Below are 17,716 nucleotides of genomic sequence, written 5' to 3'. Positions count from 1 at the left end.
CTGCTGTGATACAGTAGGAGCCTGTTTCATTTACCACGAGACATCATTTTTTTGTGCCTCAATCAGTGCTTGGAACCCCAGTGGTGAAGATGTTTACAGAATTGGTTTCTCATTTATGATTCAATGGAACAATCATCTGAACTATGTCAAATTAATGTTTCAGACTTTTGTTTGGCCTGGAAGAAATACGACAATTGCAAACAACTCATTCGGGACTCTTTAAATTTACATCAATCCACATATGCTTCTGCTCTTCTCTACTGCATTCATTAATGCATACGGTACGTGATGGATGCATGCATCCAACAAAGAAAGCAGGTGGACAGTATAAATACAAGTGCTTGATGCGAACAGTCTGATAGAATTCAGATCCAAATTTATACGGTTTCCAGCTAGAATCATCTAAACTGCATACGTATTGCTAGTGATCTTGATCGGTTGCAAGAACTCATGTTTCTTGAAGAAGCTGAAATGGAGTTGCAGGGTGGCCATGCAACCAAAATGGAGTTGGTACAATGAAGCTGTGATGAGCTTTCACCAAACAAGTAAGACAAGAACAAGAACAGGTTGCGATGGCCAAGAAGGCACCACCATGGCCATGGCCATCCCTACTGGGGTGGGGGAAGGCAGAGGTGAATCCCAGCTGGGAAAGAAAAAGAGAGCGAGCGTCCGCACTCCCCGCGTCGTCGTCTGCTTGTGCTGCGATAAGAAGGCAAAGCAAACCGAACTCTGGGCCAACCCTCGGTCTCCGCCATTTCCACCCACCATGTGTGCTTGCTTGGACTTATCCCTACCCTTCCCCCACGCTTCTTCTCTCCCCTTCTCCCTTCTTTGTTCTTTTCTCTAGGGTTCCAATGTGTGTCATGTCAACCCTAATATAGTAGGGAGCGTTTCTTTGACCACAGCTTGGATGGCCATCACATGCCACTGTGGTGCACATAGCCAAATCCCTACTGTGCCACCCTTTGAACATGCGATCAATGCCACTATGGTGCACAGAGCCAAACCCTACATTGCCCCCCTTTGAACATGGGATCACTGCCAAACCCTCCTCCATGTTCTTCTCCCCTCCAAGATTGTGATAAGCTTTGCATCAGGACATGCTCATGGCATTGGCTTTCTGGAACATGACCCCGAATGACCTTTCAGGTACAGTAGTAATGGATGAGCATCAGAAAAAGAGTTGTCTGATGGCTAACCCTAAACTACAACTCTACTCTTTTCTGCCAGTTTGGTACATCTAAAGCAAAGACAAGAAATAAAAGATTTGCAAGGTGCAATAGTGGGTGGCAAAAGCTGATGGAGTAATTGGAGTTTCACTAAATACTATTCTATTCATTGGAGTAAGAAAACCATATAAGGAATTTGAGACACTTCAACTTCATCTAAATCATCTGATCCATCCCTAAATTTTGCTTCCCCACAAAGAGACATTCTTGTGCAGAACACAAGCATGTGTACAAACATGGTGTTGGAGTCACTCTCATCCTTATTTATTCATGTATTGTGGTGTGGTCTCCCAACCCCCCCTTCACTGGCACTCCTTGCATTGGGCTTGCTTTCCACACACACGCACACACTCTCTCTCTGTCTCTCTCTCTCTTACCACACCAAGCCTTAGCCATGGATATCGAGCAGACGCAGGATGGGAAGAGCAGCCTAAACAGCGGCTCCAACCCCGACCATGCGGTCGTGGAGCCCGTACGCTCGCGATGGACCCCAAAGCCGGAGCAGGTACTCATACTCGAGTCCATCTTCAACAGCGGCATGGTCAATCCGCCCAAGGAGGAGACGGTCAGGATCCGAAAGCTGTTGGAGAAATTTGGCGCGGTTGCCGATGCCAACGTCTTCTACTGGTTCCAGAACCGGCGGTCGAGGTCTCGTCGTCGCCAGCGCCAGCTGCAGGCTGGCCTTGCGGCCGATCCGGGTGCTGCGGCGGCGGCCTCATGCCATTTCGGGACCGCGGTGTTGCAGGAACCAGCTTCATCGTGCTCCTTTGTCACTTCGCCCAGTAGTTCTACCGGAGGCTTCTTTCCTAGCTCTTCTTATGCTTCTTCTTGTTCTTCGTCCTCCTACGCTAGCTTTGTGGGTGGTGACAGTGTCGATGATCTCTTCTCGATCTCTCGCCACATGGGCATCGCAAAGAGCACTCAGAATCCTTTCGAGTGCTGCTCTTCGGATGCCCCGCAGTTACAATATCAACCAGGTTGGTGCTTGGTGACTTCTCTGAAGATGATTGATCGAGAATTGTGCTTCTTGGATGGACTGATTGACTTATTTGAGTTACTTTGACTCTGCACAAAAATATTGAGTCTTTGTTCTTAAATTTTGCTAACCCTCACATCGAAGCCTCCTCGCAATCTTTATTTGCACAAAAACATCGAATCTTTGTTCTTGAATTTTGCTAACCCTCACATCGAATCCTCCTGGCAAATCTTTAGTTGCAGAAAAAGGATGTTCATGTTTCTCGAAAGCTTGGTCTTCTGGTCTCCTTTTCATTTTCTTGATGACTGCATCCATGCTACTTGAAACCCTAATCTCAAAGATGAGCATCTTGCTTGATTTCCCTTCCATCTTCTTGATCATTACCAGCTGAAAATGTTACGGATCTGGATCTCAAAAATGATCATCTCGAATTCCTTTTCATCCACTCCCTTGTGACGTTGAGTAGACCCTTTATGTAGCTTACATTTTCCTTGCCATCACTTCCAAGTCTCTAATAATGATTGGACTATGAACAGGAGATTGCTTCTCAAGTAGTAAGCGTGGTGTTTGCTTGCTCAAATCCACTAGATTCATGGATGCAGGGACGATCGTGGTGTTCATCAATGGGGTCCTATCCGAGGTGCCGAGGGGTGCATTTGACTTGAGAGCAATGTTTGGTCACAATGTGATGCTTGTGCACTCTTCCGGAGAGCTTCTTCCTGTCAATGAGTATGGATTCCTAATGCAGAGCTTGCAAATGGGTGAAAGTTACTTCTTGGTGAGACGTTCCCCTTCCAGTTTAACTCCTTGTAACACGTTACTCTTTCCTTTTCTCTCTCTTTCTATCTATCTGTATCCATCTTTCGAAGTATGTATGACTAATCCCATATCCCATCTATCTTTTGTGGCAGGTTTCTTCACCTACTTAGCCCGACTCCCATTACATCTGCCCTGGCCAAGAGGTGGTAGTTCATATCACTAGCCACTCGAAAGCATGTATACGGACGAAGCTGTTGTACAATTGCACTGGTAACAATCGAAGTACTGAGGACTTGCTGATCACTGAATTGAGGCCATCATTTGATGTCCAAATTAGTAGTTACCCTATGGATAGAGATATGTTGTCATCCTGCACTGGTGTACTCTAGGAGGTTGTGGCTTCAATGGAAATTGGATTGATAAAATCAGAATAAATTTGTATTTTGTGAAGCTGATTGATGGTGCTAAATCTTCAAATTGTCCATATCTGTGCTAGTTTAGAAAGAGAGGCAGAATGAGGGACACATGAGACAGTAATGCTGAGGATAAGTAATGGTTTCATTCTTATTTGGACAGAGAGAGACAACAAAAAAAAGAAAAAAAACTTTCTTTTTATTTTCTTGTTTTCTTAAAGCACAGAGATGGTATCTTTTTGCAGAATTCATGACAAGATTTGTTCACTTAGAAAAGTGAAAGTTAATTTGGTTACTGTTATGTGGTTTTGTTAATGGTGATCTCTTTGTTACCACAATTGTTGTGATTCAATACCCTCAAAGAAAAGCTAATGTTATTAAATGAAGTGAATGCAATGCATTAATCAGAAACCCAAGAAGGATTCAGAAGGATATGTGGATAAAAAAAGCTTCACAAAATTTTCTTTCATGAGAAGGGGGGTTTAAAGAAGAGTAGTAAATCATATTGCCCAATTTTTTTCTTTTTAGTTTTAATTTCCCTGTTGTTTTCTTTTTATTTTTTATTTATTTGTATCAGCAAAGACTGTAAATCATGGTCCAGCTCAAAGGACAGCATGAATTGTTGTAGCTCAAGTTATTAATAGTATATTACAAAGTGATAAGTGATAATATATTATTCTCTTCTATCTTGTCATAAAGATGTTGCAATATAATATTTTCATTTAGTTAGACATTTGGGGTTGGTAAAGATTTTGAATTGACTTATAAGACTTTGACGGTTTAGAGGATCATTATAAAACTAGGTTTTCTCTCGCGAGTATATTAATATTAATTTGGGTTTAAAAATTAATGGATCAGCTATCCTCATTTTAGTGTGTTAATTTGTATTATCTTTTTAATAATTAGTTTATATTTATGAAGGCCAACATATTCAAATCTTTGGAATGCTATTATGTTTGTTAGCATCTGTTCTTAGTCCACATGGAGTAAGAAACAAGTCTTCCTATGTTTCTATCTTCGTCTAAAGATTCTCGGAGTAGGAAGCTTCTACTTCCAAAAGATTCTCGGAGTAGGAAGCTTCACTGAAGGCCATGTTTGTGTCCAGCCCAGCTCTGGAAGGGCATTAGGAGAACTTGCAGACCTATGCAAGACCAACACTGATCTCGGATCATGTCCTTTTCCTTCTCTTGGATGTACTTTTTTATGCCATATTCATACTAACAAATATATGTGAGAACAATTTTAGAGTGAATTATAGCATGAATTTGATCTATTTGATGATTGGATGTAATATGAGATGCCCTCGTGATCCCTTCTCGCAAGGCATAGGAAGTGATATATGTGATCGAATCGACTCTGTTTACATAGAAAAGCTTTCCAGTCTCCGATTCACAGAGCTTCTGAATTATGCTTCTTCATCATACTTTTCTTGAAATCGCAGTAGCACATCTCTGGTTCCGATTATTTGTATTCTTCTTTTCATTTCCAAGACTCCATTACACTAATTCAGTTTAATGGATTATATTGGTGCAGAATCTTGGTGCTTTCAGAGGTCAACGATGTCAAGGAGGTCCTGTTCTTTCTGTAGCTGTACTAATAGCTTCTATTATCTATAGATGTTTCACTCCAAAATGCAAATGTATATAGCTTTAATTATATAAAATAAATTGCATTTGTTAATGGCATCCTAATTTTTGTTCTGATGATTGGAAGACCCTGAGATGTGGATCACAGCCTAAGAACAAGGCCATGTCTGCACATCCGGATGATCTTGGTTACACAAAGGAGATACAGTCCCCACTGTACTTGAACTTTGATACTAGCAGTTTGTTAAGATCACTTGGATTGCTGAAGAGGAAAAAAAAGTTAGATTTTATCCATTTATGCTTCAGTTTTGCAGAATCAACCAGTACTGCTGTTCTCTTTAGTATGAAATGGAACACATGACCAATTTAGAACCTACAAGGATCTTGAAAGGCGTGTGGCAGTAGTCAATGTGAGTTTGATGATGTGTTTAATTCTGTAGTACAGACTTTTACAGTATTGTGAAATGGACACAATATACATCAACATTCAAGGTGTCCATCGACCTTATGTTCAGTCATTTTCAACATCATCATCGCCTAACAACACAATGTTTCAGAAATTAATGGTGCAAATTTCATGTGAGTTAGCAGCCTTGTTCTTCCTAATCTGTGAAACAGATAGCATCAGTACCTTCAACTTCATACTGTGTGTGATTGTTATGGCAGGACTCCTTTCTTAATCTTAAACAGTATTATCTTCTATTCTAATCCATTCTTGCTGCCCTATCACAATACAATGTGTGTGTGAGAGAGAGAGAGAGAGAGAGAGATCAGAAGTCGTGGAAAAAGCTTGGATGTGGAGAATCTGGAATTTTTAGAATTTCTGAAGTAGAAAATTTCTACCTTTGTAATCTTTATATAACATCCTATGACCACCTAAACCAAATTAATAGAGGGAAGTTGGGAAGTAGAGATCTCTGTTTTGACTGCCTTTTCATGAACAAAAAAGTAAAGGGAAAATTTTCAGATAAAAACCTGAAAGGTAATGAATGTGGTGAACTCCAAATGGACTTTCTGAGAGTAGATAAACTTGACTGAAACATAGACATTGCTTCCTTTTTCTTTTTTTTTTGGCTTCTTCATGATCCTTATATATAAACTTATGCTGTAGACTTGCAATGATAACTAAGCTTTACTAATATTAAAATGAACTGCAATTGCAATTTTAAGGCATCAAAGAGCAATATTTGCTCCTTAATAACACAGATGTCATGACTTTTCTAGGTGATAAATAAGATTCTCTGCGATGTTGAATCACTTGATAAGTTTCATCCAGTTTTTATACTGCCTATGTGTTGTTTATGTCCTCATGAGGACAACAATTGCAGAAGGTAGAAAAAAAAATGAAAAATGCATTAAATGAGCATTTTATGAAGGTAGATTTTTTGTGTGTGGAGGCTTCCTTTCTTGATAATTTCTAATGAATAGTCAATGCTCTTTAGCACAACCGCAAATATCATTTTACTTTCAGCCCAACAGAGATCAATTCTCCTTAGTGTTTGGATGTGACATCTATCATGATTTGATTCATGTTGCTTTCTTTATTTACTCTGCCTCCCAGCTCCACCTATAATGACAACCATAAAAGTTGCTTTCCAACTAAATATAGTGGTCTTGGCATTAGTTTGGGATTTAATTTGTTAATGGTGTTAAATTGTTGACCATACATTTTTACTGCATCCATTGGTATGGACCTATCATAAGAGGAAAAACATCATCTCTTGATATTATATTGCAGTGCAAGAATTTAGTTAGCATTATAAATTGATCTAAAGGTAACTAATAAAAGTCAAAGATTAATATTATATTGCAGTACATGAATATAGTTAGCATTATAAATTGATCTAAAGGTAACTAGTAGAAGTCAAAGATTAATATTATATTGCAGTGGATGCCACCATTGCCGTGTTTGGCAGGCAACATGGCAAAAGGACTTCCTATTCCTTTAGGTCTCTTTACTTGAAGTCTCTTCTTCCCTGTGTAACTTCTCTGTTCTCTTTGTCTCGAACATATAAATATAAAAAAGTAGGATTTGAACATGGATTGAACCAAACTACTATTAAACCTGCTAACATTGTGTACCAGATACATTCATTCTACAAAGGCATGCCACAATATGATCTGAGACCATCTCTGTCTTTGTCTCTCTGTCTCTCTCTCTCTCTCTCTCTCTCTACAGCAAATTTTTGGAGCATCTGATGTCAGGACACTTCAAAAGCGCAAATGTGATGATCTAACTCTCTACCTACTTGTTCTTAATAACAAATTCTATTATCACCTAACTTCAATAATCATTGAAATTCCTGGTCTTAGCAACAAATTCTATTATCACCTAACTTCAATAATCGATGCTCAAGTCATATAAACAGCCTTTTTTTAATTGTAAAGGTAAATTTTGGATTGAGGGTACTAAAAAGTCCACATATTTTCTGCCTCATTGAATGGTAAGCAGCATTCAGCAGAGCAAATGTTGAACCCACATTTTTTCCTTCTCCTTGATGGTATGCACATAGAAACTGAATTCTGGCAATGTCTCCTTGATTGTAATATCCACAGCGGTACACATGGCTCAGAGAGATTCCAACCCACATTTTTGTTGGTTGGTCCTCCTTCCCCTTCCCAAAAACTGTACTGAATGTTAAGCAGCATTCAACAGGGCAACTGTTGAACCCACATTTTTTTCTTTCTTGTTGATGGGTACGTACATAGAAACTGAATTCTGGCAATGTCTCCTTGATTGCAATAGCCACCACAGTAGACTTGGCTCAGAGAGACTCCAACCCACTTCTTTGTTAGTTGGTCCTCCTTCCCCCTACCAAAAACTGTACTGGAAATTTATTTAGCTCTCTCTTGTCCTTCGAATGTATTTGGCACATGCAAATTAACTGTCGCATTCATTTCTCCTCTTACTGCTCTTCCACAAGATTCTGTCGTCAGAGACATACATGATGAGTTCATACATTTACGAACCGAGGCATTTACTACAGTATAAAAGAAGGTCCAAATTAGAAGGAAGAAGCATATTATATTTTAAAAAAAATTATAATATCAAATGGCGTACATTACGACGTTCACAAGCTTGAGATCTATCAGACTATCATTTTGAATAACAATGCACTAACCAACTTGAATATCTCATATATTATATAGATGAGTGATTCATCAATGATAGTGTTACATGCAGCAGCAGCTGTTTATTGTACATTTACATCAATAGACTATGTTTACTACGTACTTGTTACAATTTTCTTCTTAATATGTCATTAGCACCCTATTCATCTCCTCCCGAAACTTGATTACAACATTGAGTTCGAGCATCGATCGGCAGGGAGGTACATGAGGCCATCCGCCTGAGCCGAGGCCTCGTCGAAGAGCCACTTCTCTAAGAAGGACAAGGGGGGCTGGTCGTCCTCCATTCCCTGCTTGGCTTCAACACAGGCAATGCCGCTCATGTTCTCGAAGGAGAGCAGTGAGGCGAGGCCCTCATGCATCATGGTCTCGAAGCTACCGCGATCGCTTTCAGCTTGCACCTTCTGTAAGATGATGGCATTGCTGTTGCTGCTGCTGCTGCCGTTGTTGTTGTTGCTATCAGTAATGGCGCTTCCCTGCAGCTTCCCTTGTCGTGGCGATGAACGCACCCAACCTTCGAGAAGCCTGGAGATGTTCTCGGTGCTGCAGGCGTAGATCGAGGGTGCCTTGTAGAACCCGGGGAACGTGAGGGTGGCGACGTCCTGCTTCCTTGCTTCCATGTTGTCAAGGCAGATGGAGCTCGTACCACAAGTCATCTCGTAGCCATCTGCAGCTGCCTCATGCTTCTTGATCTTCTTCTTGAGGTGTGTGTTCCAGTAGTTCTTGATGTCATTGTCTGTTCTCTGGGGAAGGTACGAAGCTATGGCTGCCCATCTACCTTGCAGGGAAATCAATCCCAAGAGAAAGAGCTACTTAGTGGACATGGAACAGCATGTAATGTAGCAAGGCCGAGGGAGATCACCTGTTGCCAAGCAAGGATTGCAGGTGGATGATGGTCCCTTCTTCATGAGGGGTGAAGTTGCCGCGCTTGATGCCAGGCCTCAGGTAGTTTGTCCATCTCAACCTGCAGCTCTTACTGCATCTCGTCAGGCCTGCAACTCCCAGGCAAGAACATGGCAATCCATAAGAACAAAGACAAGACAAGAAGAAAGATTTGGAGAAAGACGTGCAGTGCTATTTGTGGGATGCAGGCATTACCAGTATTTGTGGGAACTGATCTCCAGTTGCCAGGCCCATGCTCTTGGATGTAGGAGACGAGGATGATGTCCTCTTCAGGGGTCCATGGCCCTTTCTTGATGCCAACCTTGTGGCAGCAAGGAGGCCTTCCCATTGATGTAGCTTAGCTTCTACTCCTCCTCCTCGTCTCTGCCGACCTTTTCTTCTGCCCTCCCCTGTTGAGCATGTGACTCCTTATATACAAAAGATGACCTCGAGGGAAGGGAGACCTCCCTTTTCACCTACACATCATCGACCTGTCTGACTCATCCTTGTATAAAAATCAGCCTTCGTTTCCTCCGCCTCCTGTCTCTTTTCTTCCTCACATGAACCAACAGCTCTCCAGAAAAGTAGAATCCATCAGATAACCACGAAAGCATCACCATCTGTGAACCCTAGCTAAGATATCCATGGACATGACTAGATATGTATGTGATAAGGGAGGGTTTCAACCAGGGTTGGTAGATGTTATTGTATCTGTCAATGTAAACGGGGCAACAGAGATGCGTACGCACGTCCTTCTCATGCAGTTGCCATACAAAGGACCACGCACCATTTATACATGCAACTTCACGTGCAGGATAAATACACATTGGACACGTGTAGATAGATAGATAGACAGATAGATATGTGCAGTCACATAGTATGTATAGGTTTCAATGCTTGGCTCATGCATAATTGATATATGAACCGTATCAAGGAAAACAAAAAAGAACTAAAATATGTCCAAATATATTGAACATAAGGCATTAATCGTGATAGTTGACGAGTCATGATCGGGTGAAATTGCAAACACAAATAAATCAGTTAACAGTCTAAATCGTACTATTTAGACTTCCTTATCCCACATTTAAGTTCTCTAGTTGACGAGATTACTGTGGCTAAATTTGGAGTTCCCTTCATATATAAGATTAGGTGAAATATTAATCGATATAATATTCTCTTAAACTGCCAATGTAATTTTATCTTAACGCATAATTATCTCTCTCTCTCTCTCTCTCTCTCTCTCTCTCTCTCTCTCTCTTCATGGCCAACACAAAATTTTGTTAATTTTCTTTTTTGCAACCCTCCTTATTTAAACAAGAAATGTAAATTGAGTCAGCAGAAATAATAAATTGGTGATAAATACCGAGTAGAAATTGCTTTAGATTTTTTAAAGAAAAGGTATTGCGTCGAGTAGATTGTGCATTTTGTTTTGACACCAATTTCCTACGTAGATCTCAGTAGAATGATTGATCCTAAAAGTCCTATAACTACCCGACTAATAAAACATTTCCATATATTTCATGCAGTTCGCATAGAGCAATCATGACCAAATCAATTGCAAGGTAGCAATCAATATGCCACATGACGTATTGACCACCCTCACCCATCTCTCCCTTGTTGGTCAACGAGTCAAAGAGTAGGTTTAGTTGATGTAAACAATAGGTTATGAAGCTTGAATCAACACTTCCACTTAATACGTTATAGTCATACAAATTAAAACCCAATAATTGTTGAAAAAAACACTCTTACGAGGGGAGCCAACATAGATGTTGATATTGTAATTAAAATGAATAATCTCTTTTGTATTTTTATTGGTCCATTGTTTACTTCCCGAATTATCATTTACCAAAAATTACCTTTTGTAGAACTTATCATTTATCTAAAGCTCTTCGTGAAATATATAGATTTGAGGGAAAATTAATGCAAACTTTCATCCATGTCACATCTTCAATGACCACTACTCCATGAGATGTGATCTCCATGCCCTTAAAATTTTCTTCAATACAAAAATAAATCTTAAATCTACGCGCTATATAGCACAATGTCATGCCATAATTGCCGAGGCAATTAGTTGGAGGCATACATGTATAGATAGAAGGACCAAATTATTAATAGCGCAAATAGCAATACAGTTGTAATGGGTTGATGGATTTAACACAAGAAACGTGGCAAGTTCCCTATCATATAAATGTAAGTTCTCATCAAGTTGGGTGGCGTCCGAATGCAATAAAAACAGCATATTTACATGTACCATCAAACACATGACTCAATTGGTCTTTCCATAAAAATGTATTATTGATGATGATTAATGGCATCCTAGTTTTGCGCGCATTCATCTCAAGATTACTATAAATGGGTCGAAGAAAGTGGTATCTTATTTTATTATGAGAACAAAATAAATGGAGGCAGTGTTGGGTTCACTATTAGGGTTTGCCTAACCACCGGAAAGGTGATTTGGATAATTAAATTAAATTATAAATAAAAAAGCAATAAGAAACATGCGATGAGTATAATTGTTGTTTTTTGGTAATTAGTTACTGCCTGTTTGTATGTGGGTCATTTCAAATCAAGTCACCTATCAATGCCATGCAAATTAGGATTGTAATAATTCTTCAATTTGGATTACATACATGTAGCATTTCATGATTCATCCTCAATCATTCTTTCACTAAAAAACAATGATACAAAATAATGATTATGATCCAAAAATCTTTTTTTACAAGGGTATTTGATCCAACAATTAAATAAAAAATTGGGTCAAATCTTTTAAAACTTATAAATTTATTAGGTTTTTCTTAACAATGTAAGCTTTTTAAAATATTAATAATCTAATTCAGAATTTTAAGATGATATCAAAGCTCGATCTAATCGGGTTGGGTTAACCCTGGTTAATTGATCCGATCCTAATAATGTAAGTTTTTTGAAATACTAGTCATCTAATTCAAGTTTTAAGATGATATTAGTCAGAAGTTCAATTTGAAGAAAAACATAGGTCGATGCTACTCGATTTAATCGGGTCGAGTCAAACCAGATTAGATCAGGTTTGGTTCGGTCGGGTCCTCGGAATATATGCGTTTTTGAAATACTAATCATCTAATTCAGAAATTTAAAATCATATGAGAATTGGACATAAGTTCAAATCAGATTTGAAAGAAAAAAGAGATGGATGCTACTTGATTCGATCGGGTAGAGTCAAAGGGTCAAGTTTGGTCCGATCCGATCCTAACAATAAAAGCTTTTTGAAATACTAATCATCTAAATGAGAATTTAAAGAGGATATCAGGTCGAGTAACAATGTAAGGTTTTTGAAATATTAATCGTCTAATTCAAAATTTTAAGATGATATCAGAATCGATCATAAAGCTCAAATCAGAATTTGAAGGGATAATACTAGATTCAATAGGGTCGAGTCAAGCCCAATCAGATTGGTCTGGTCCAATTTGATTCAATTTTGCACTTGGAACAATCATGCTATCCGATTAGGAACAAGTTATGTTTAGTAAACTGTGCTCGTGATCATCAAGAGGATCAGATTCTTTCAAGTGTTTCTTTGAAAATAGAAAGAAAAAAAAAAGGACATCAATTTCCAAATAATTATAATCATACTAATAATAATATTATTATTATTACTGTTATTAGAAAGATATCCAAGAAAAAAGGATAACTACGTATTAATTGGCTTAATATCGACTGCAAACACTGGATGTTCATTTATATTCGATGGAATCAAGCTGTCCATTGTTAATCCCTGCGTCAAACACGAACGACTGCAACCTGTACTTCCACCCCAAGCCGCTCATCTGATGAGACTTCATGGGGAGCGCATCCATCCAAGGAAGGCAAAAAAGGTGTCTCTGCTCAGTAAAACCAGTGAGATGCTTCAGCCTTGTGCAATGGATCTTCCATCTTCCCGTGCAAAGCACCAGCATGGTCCGTGGTGGGTGCAATGAAAGCAGACGCGAAGCCGAACTCACCACCCATTCCATTGGACTGGTTGCCGAGTTGCTGCTCAAATGGCATCGCATCCTCATGCAGAGAGAATTGTTGCTGCTGTTGTTGAAGAGGAGGTATGCCTCCCGAGCTGAAGCTTTTGGTGTCATTGACATTGTGATCATAGTAACTCATCAAGTCATTGATCGATTTTTGGGCATCAGGAGGAATACCCAAATCAGTTATGTCAATAGGATCGAGGCCTGATATAAGGGAGGTCAGATTTGGCTGGGTGTTGAAGGCCGCTCCAATACCGTGAGGAAGAGTGTTCTGATGCTGGCAATGGTATTGGTGACTGTTTCTGGCATTCCTGTCAAGAAATCCATGCCGGAGATCGTTGTGTGGGCATTGCACATTAGCACAGGTATAGATGCATTGGTTCAGCACTGGCTCTGCCTCAGCAACACTTCTTTTCCGAATGATTTCCATGTTGTTCTCTTCCTTCACAGCTGCAGCTGCTGCTGCAGCTGCTGCTGCTGCTGGATCTAGAGGATTCCCTTCAGCATGAAACTTGTGATTCACTGTAACCACACTCTTGCCTTCATCTACACCTTCCACATCATACTCACTGCAGCTGCTGCTAAAGGAGATGACTCCAGTAATGCCACTACAGGAAGATGGCGGAATGCATGCATCGGGGTGCAGCTTCCTGTACATGTCCTCCTCTTGCTTGATGACAGCAAGCCATGTCGCGCTCTCTTTCGCGGTCATCTTGTCTTGGAGGCACTTGGACTGCCTGACAAGCCGGTGAATCTTGTCCATGTTAGGCGAAATGTGCTTGATTACAGACGTCAAGACGCAGACCTTCCAAGCTTTCTTCAGATCATGGGGCTTCTTGTAGGGAGGAGGGCCTTGATCATTGGGGATTCCCGGTTGCTGCCACCACTCCTCGTTGCCAGTAGGCCACCAAGGCGGTGCGATGCCCTTCTCCAGAGGAAACCTTCGCTGAGGTGGGTTACAATGCTGCATCAGAGCCGACAGAAGAGAACCCAGTGTTGTATCCTGAAGCTCCTGCAATGAACGAAGGCTTGCAGTCTCGGAGTAGAGTTCACTGCTAGATCTAGAGATGGCAGTGTCGGCCTGATACTTGGCAATGGCCGCAGGACCATTCCAATCAAACCTGACCTTCTCTTTCCACCAAGCTCTGAGGTTATCAGATGCACCACTCACAGGCTTGCCATTCTCCAGAAGTATGCCATAGACGAAGCCCTGAGCGTTGCACACCTCCATCAACTTCAGCATGTTCTTGAGGATGCCGTCCTGGGCGCGACACATCTTCTTCCGGCGGGCTTGCTCTTGGGTCTGCCGCTGCTTCGAAGCGTCACCTTGCAGCTCCTTGTGCTTGTGCTGCTGCTGTTCCTTCAAGCGCTTCAGCCGCATCCTGTCCTTCCACACCCGGTGTTCAAGCTCTTCTATGTCAATATCTTCATCGTTCTCTTCGTCGTTGGCCTCAGCAAGCTTCTCCTGTGGTGGTTCAGTGGGATCTCCCTGTCCATTGCGTTCAGGCTGATGGAGGGATCCATAAATGAAGTTTTTCTCATCCATGGAGGGGAGATTTTGCACTTGATTAGGCCTTGTACGGCAAACAATGTCTTCCATCGACAGTCCACCCATCATCGTTAGCTGCACAGGTATTCAGGTCTATAGACTCAAGAAGTCTTCTCCTCCTCTGAACACAAAGGAGGCATATATATCAAAACTGCGTCCAAAAGATGAGAATCATAAACAGGATTAATTCAATAGAGATCACAAATTTTCCTAGAATTTAAGATCACAATTAAAGTTTTCCACTGAATGATGAAGAAAATACACGACATTGGAGAATATAAATCTCAAATGTGATATAGGCCAACAGAAAGAAATATAATGAACGAACAATAGCACTGGCATTTTGAGCAACTTGTCGTAATAGGTAAAACAATTCTTCTTTCTATCCATCTGCGATAAGCAGGGAACAACAAGTTATTACAAGAAAAATGATAGCAGAACCATGATGCAGTAATACATGTTCCAAATTCAAATATAATTTCAGGCAACAAAGAGACCGATGATGTTTGTGGACACCATTTACATTGGCTGCTCTCTGTTCTTCTTTCAAAGGATGCTCACGATGTGCTTAAGATTGAAGAATTTATCGAGAGAAGCATGCTTTCCAGATATTTAGATGGATCTTGAATAATTTAGCAAATGCAAAGAACATGATTCGATGAGTTCATTAGCAAATTGAACATGAAATAAGATATAAACCATGGCAGCTAACTATTCTGAAGAAATCAACATCAAACTTTTCTGAGGAAACAGAAAAGAAAATCCACGAACATCAACATACAATTCCTTCCTATTACCAAAAATTAGCAGCGAATTGATAGAATAAAGTTTAACCAACAACAAACAAAAGAACAATCAACTGTAGCAGAGATCAGAACAGAGCTCCGAAACGCGAGGAAAGAAACAGAGACACAAAAGTAATGGAAACGGAGTACGAAAGCCATAAACGAGGCGCCTTTTCAAGACAGAAGGAAAACAAAAACAAAAAAATGCACCTTTAATCGTTTGTATCGTTTTCTGCCTCCTCCGTCACGCGACCAATCCTTCCTTTCCGAAGATCCGATACACCACGGAGGAAGAGGAGAGGAGGTGCAGCGCACCAGTCAAAACGCGAGGTAGAAAGAGCAGCAGCGCGAGGGAGGCAGAATCGTCACAGGTTTTTGGTTTAATAGAGAGAGATGAGGAAGGCAACGGAGAAATCGCGTCTCAACGTGGCTGCTGCCGGAAAGGAACGGATCCGCCGCATTTACTCTTCTGCCCTTCTTCTGACCGGAAATCCCCAAATCGAAGCAACGATTAATTAGGGCAATTAATTTGACTTTGTACGTGAAAGAAGCCCTTTAATTTCCCTCACTGATTATATCAGCTACCTTTATATTTTTCTACATATTTAATTTAACGCATTTAAATTGAATTTGAATATTTTTTGTATAGTTCAGTTCAAGTATGAAAGTAATTATTATAGTGGGATTAAGTAGAATGAAATTTATTGGTAAACTATTTATTGCCATTGAGTCAATTTTTGTCAAGTATTAGATCTATCCTAATCATCTTAATTTTCTTCCTCATATAAAAAATCATTAAATGGTACACACTTGATCATTATTATTTACTTTCTAATTTTTCATCTCATGATATGGAATGCATCTCATCATTCAATATTTATTTTCTATTTTAGTTATTTATTTTTTTATTTAAAAATAATAACTAATATGAAATAAACTTCCCTACATCCTCGATCTTTAATCTTAAATTTGACTTTCGATTGTTTCTATGAGAAAAGAGATCTATTGGCTATATGAAATTATAGCTTCTCAATATTTTTCACCCAGTGATTTTTATCATCATTATTTCAATTAAGAAGCTGTAAAAAGTAATGGCAAAATGCATTTATTTATTTTTTTAAGATTTTAAGTGTTTTTTAGTGCTTCCTCTGTCTCTGTCTTATAATCATAATTGATTCTATTCCTTTAATAAGTGCTCCATTGAATCAGAAGATACATGCTCTGACATGCCCAAGTAAAAAGGTCTATTGCCTACCTCGACGAAGAGCTTCAAGTAATTGGTTTCATCTTGCGAACAACACAGGAAATGAAGAGAAGCTAAAGCATGTGTAGAGCTCCAACAAGTAAGACGTTGAAGGCTTAGCAGCACTCATCAACACAACGAAGAGCTTCAAGTAAAATTGGTTTCATCTTGCGAACAACACAGTAAATGAAGAGAAGCTAAAGCATGTGTAGAGCTCCAACAGGTAAGACGTTGAAGGCTTAGCAGCACTCATCAACACAAGGCCCGAAATCACATGCAACCGAAAGTATTTGTTGTTGGGGATTGCAGCATCTTAACTCAATATATTCTCCTCCGTGCTGATTATTTTATGTGTTAGTAGTACATGGGGAGATGTGTTCTTGCGCACCCATCAAGGAACTTGTCTACTACTTTTGTGACAGGATTTGCTCGTTAAGCACTTGTCATGAGATGAGAAGAGAAGAAGTGATCATAGCTTTGACATTATTACTTGCCATTTTATGTGGTCTCTTCGATGTAGGATCTACAGATCCTCTCTTAGGGACATCTGCATCTTAGTGTGGGGATGTCAACGCTCACTCCTACTTCTGTAAGACCCTCAGAATACATTGGTATATTGTAGTAATGATGCAGTGCATGATGAACATTAAATATTCTTAAATTTTAAGATAAAAAAAATTAATATTTTATTTTATTTTTTTTAAAAAAAACTCATATCTTAAGATAATTGTAAAATTTAAAATAATCACACTATAATACATTATGAATTTATAATTTATGTTTGACTTTTAATAAATTATGACTCATTAATTAGATAATTTAGGGATTTGATATATAAGAAACACATGAAAGGAGAAGAATGAAAGATTCTTTGAGCATTCTAGTTTTTGAAACTTTATTAAATTTTTATATTTAGAGCTATTAACTCTTAGTATATTTTCAAATAGAGAGAGTTTTTTTGCCTCTCTCATATGTCACTTTTTTATTTTTCTCACCCTCATCCTATCTTTTCTTTTTTGTTTCAATCATGTGGTATTAAGGGTTGCTATATTCTTAGAGTGCTTACTTTTTATGACAACTAGAAGGGGTAACGAACAACATGATGAAAGAATAATGCAACCACATGAAGGAATGCAGAAATTAAAACACTAAAGATATAAGTTGAAGAGCTTACTA

General features: G+C 39.4%; 3 protein-coding genes across 4 annotated transcripts; 1 reads left to right on the top strand and 2 right to left on the bottom strand.

Annotated features, from left to right (window-relative positions):
* The first annotated feature begins 1,429 nt into the window (after positions 1–1,429).
* Positions 1,430–3,502, top strand: LOC103977761 (WUSCHEL-related homeobox 11). The gene is made up of 3 exons (XM_009393364.3): positions 1,430–2,206; positions 2,808–2,983; positions 3,117–3,502. The coding sequence occupies exons 1-3, from the start codon at positions 1,624–1,626 to the stop codon at positions 3,132–3,134; spliced, it is 777 nt and encodes a 258-aa protein (XP_009391639.1). The 5' UTR covers positions 1,430–1,623; the 3' UTR covers positions 3,135–3,502.
* Positions 3,503–8,081: 4,579 nt separating this feature from the next.
* LOC103977760 (transcription factor MYB60-like) lies at positions 8,082–9,385 on the bottom strand. Its single transcript, XM_009393362.3, has 3 exons — positions 9,191–9,385; positions 8,955–9,084; positions 8,082–8,866 (listed from the first exon to the last, which is right to left on the bottom strand). Exons 1-3 carry the CDS (start codon positions 9,321–9,323, stop codon positions 8,260–8,262), a joined length of 870 nt encoding a protein of 289 aa, XP_009391637.2. The 5' UTR covers positions 9,324–9,385; the 3' UTR covers positions 8,082–8,259.
* A 3,275-nt stretch (positions 9,386–12,660) lies between these two features.
* LOC135636823 (protein ETHYLENE-INSENSITIVE 3-like 1a) lies at positions 12,661–15,757 on the bottom strand. Of its 2 annotated transcripts, none has more exons than XM_065148897.1 (2): positions 15,508–15,757; positions 12,661–14,663 (listed from the first exon to the last, which is right to left on the bottom strand). In XM_065148897.1, exon 2 carries the CDS (start codon positions 14,579–14,581, stop codon positions 12,833–12,835), a length of 1,749 nt encoding a protein of 582 aa, XP_065004969.1. In that variant the 5' UTR covers positions 14,582–14,663; positions 15,508–15,757; the 3' UTR covers positions 12,661–12,832. The 2 variants fall into 2 exon arrangements, with proteins under 2 accessions (XP_065004969.1, XP_065004975.1); XM_065148903.1 differs by having other exon boundaries at positions 12,661–14,633.
* Positions 15,758–17,716: the final 1,959 nt, after the last annotated feature.

The sequence above is a fragment of the Musa acuminata genome, chromosome BXJ1-3 (genome assembly GCF_036884655.1).
Source record: "Musa acuminata AAA Group cultivar baxijiao chromosome BXJ1-3, Cavendish_Baxijiao_AAA, whole genome shotgun sequence".
Lineage (NCBI taxonomy): Eukaryota > Viridiplantae > Streptophyta > Magnoliopsida > Zingiberales > Musaceae > Musa > Musa acuminata.
Note: the sequence above shows the minus strand (reverse complement) of the source record. Positions and strands in the feature narration are given on the sequence as shown.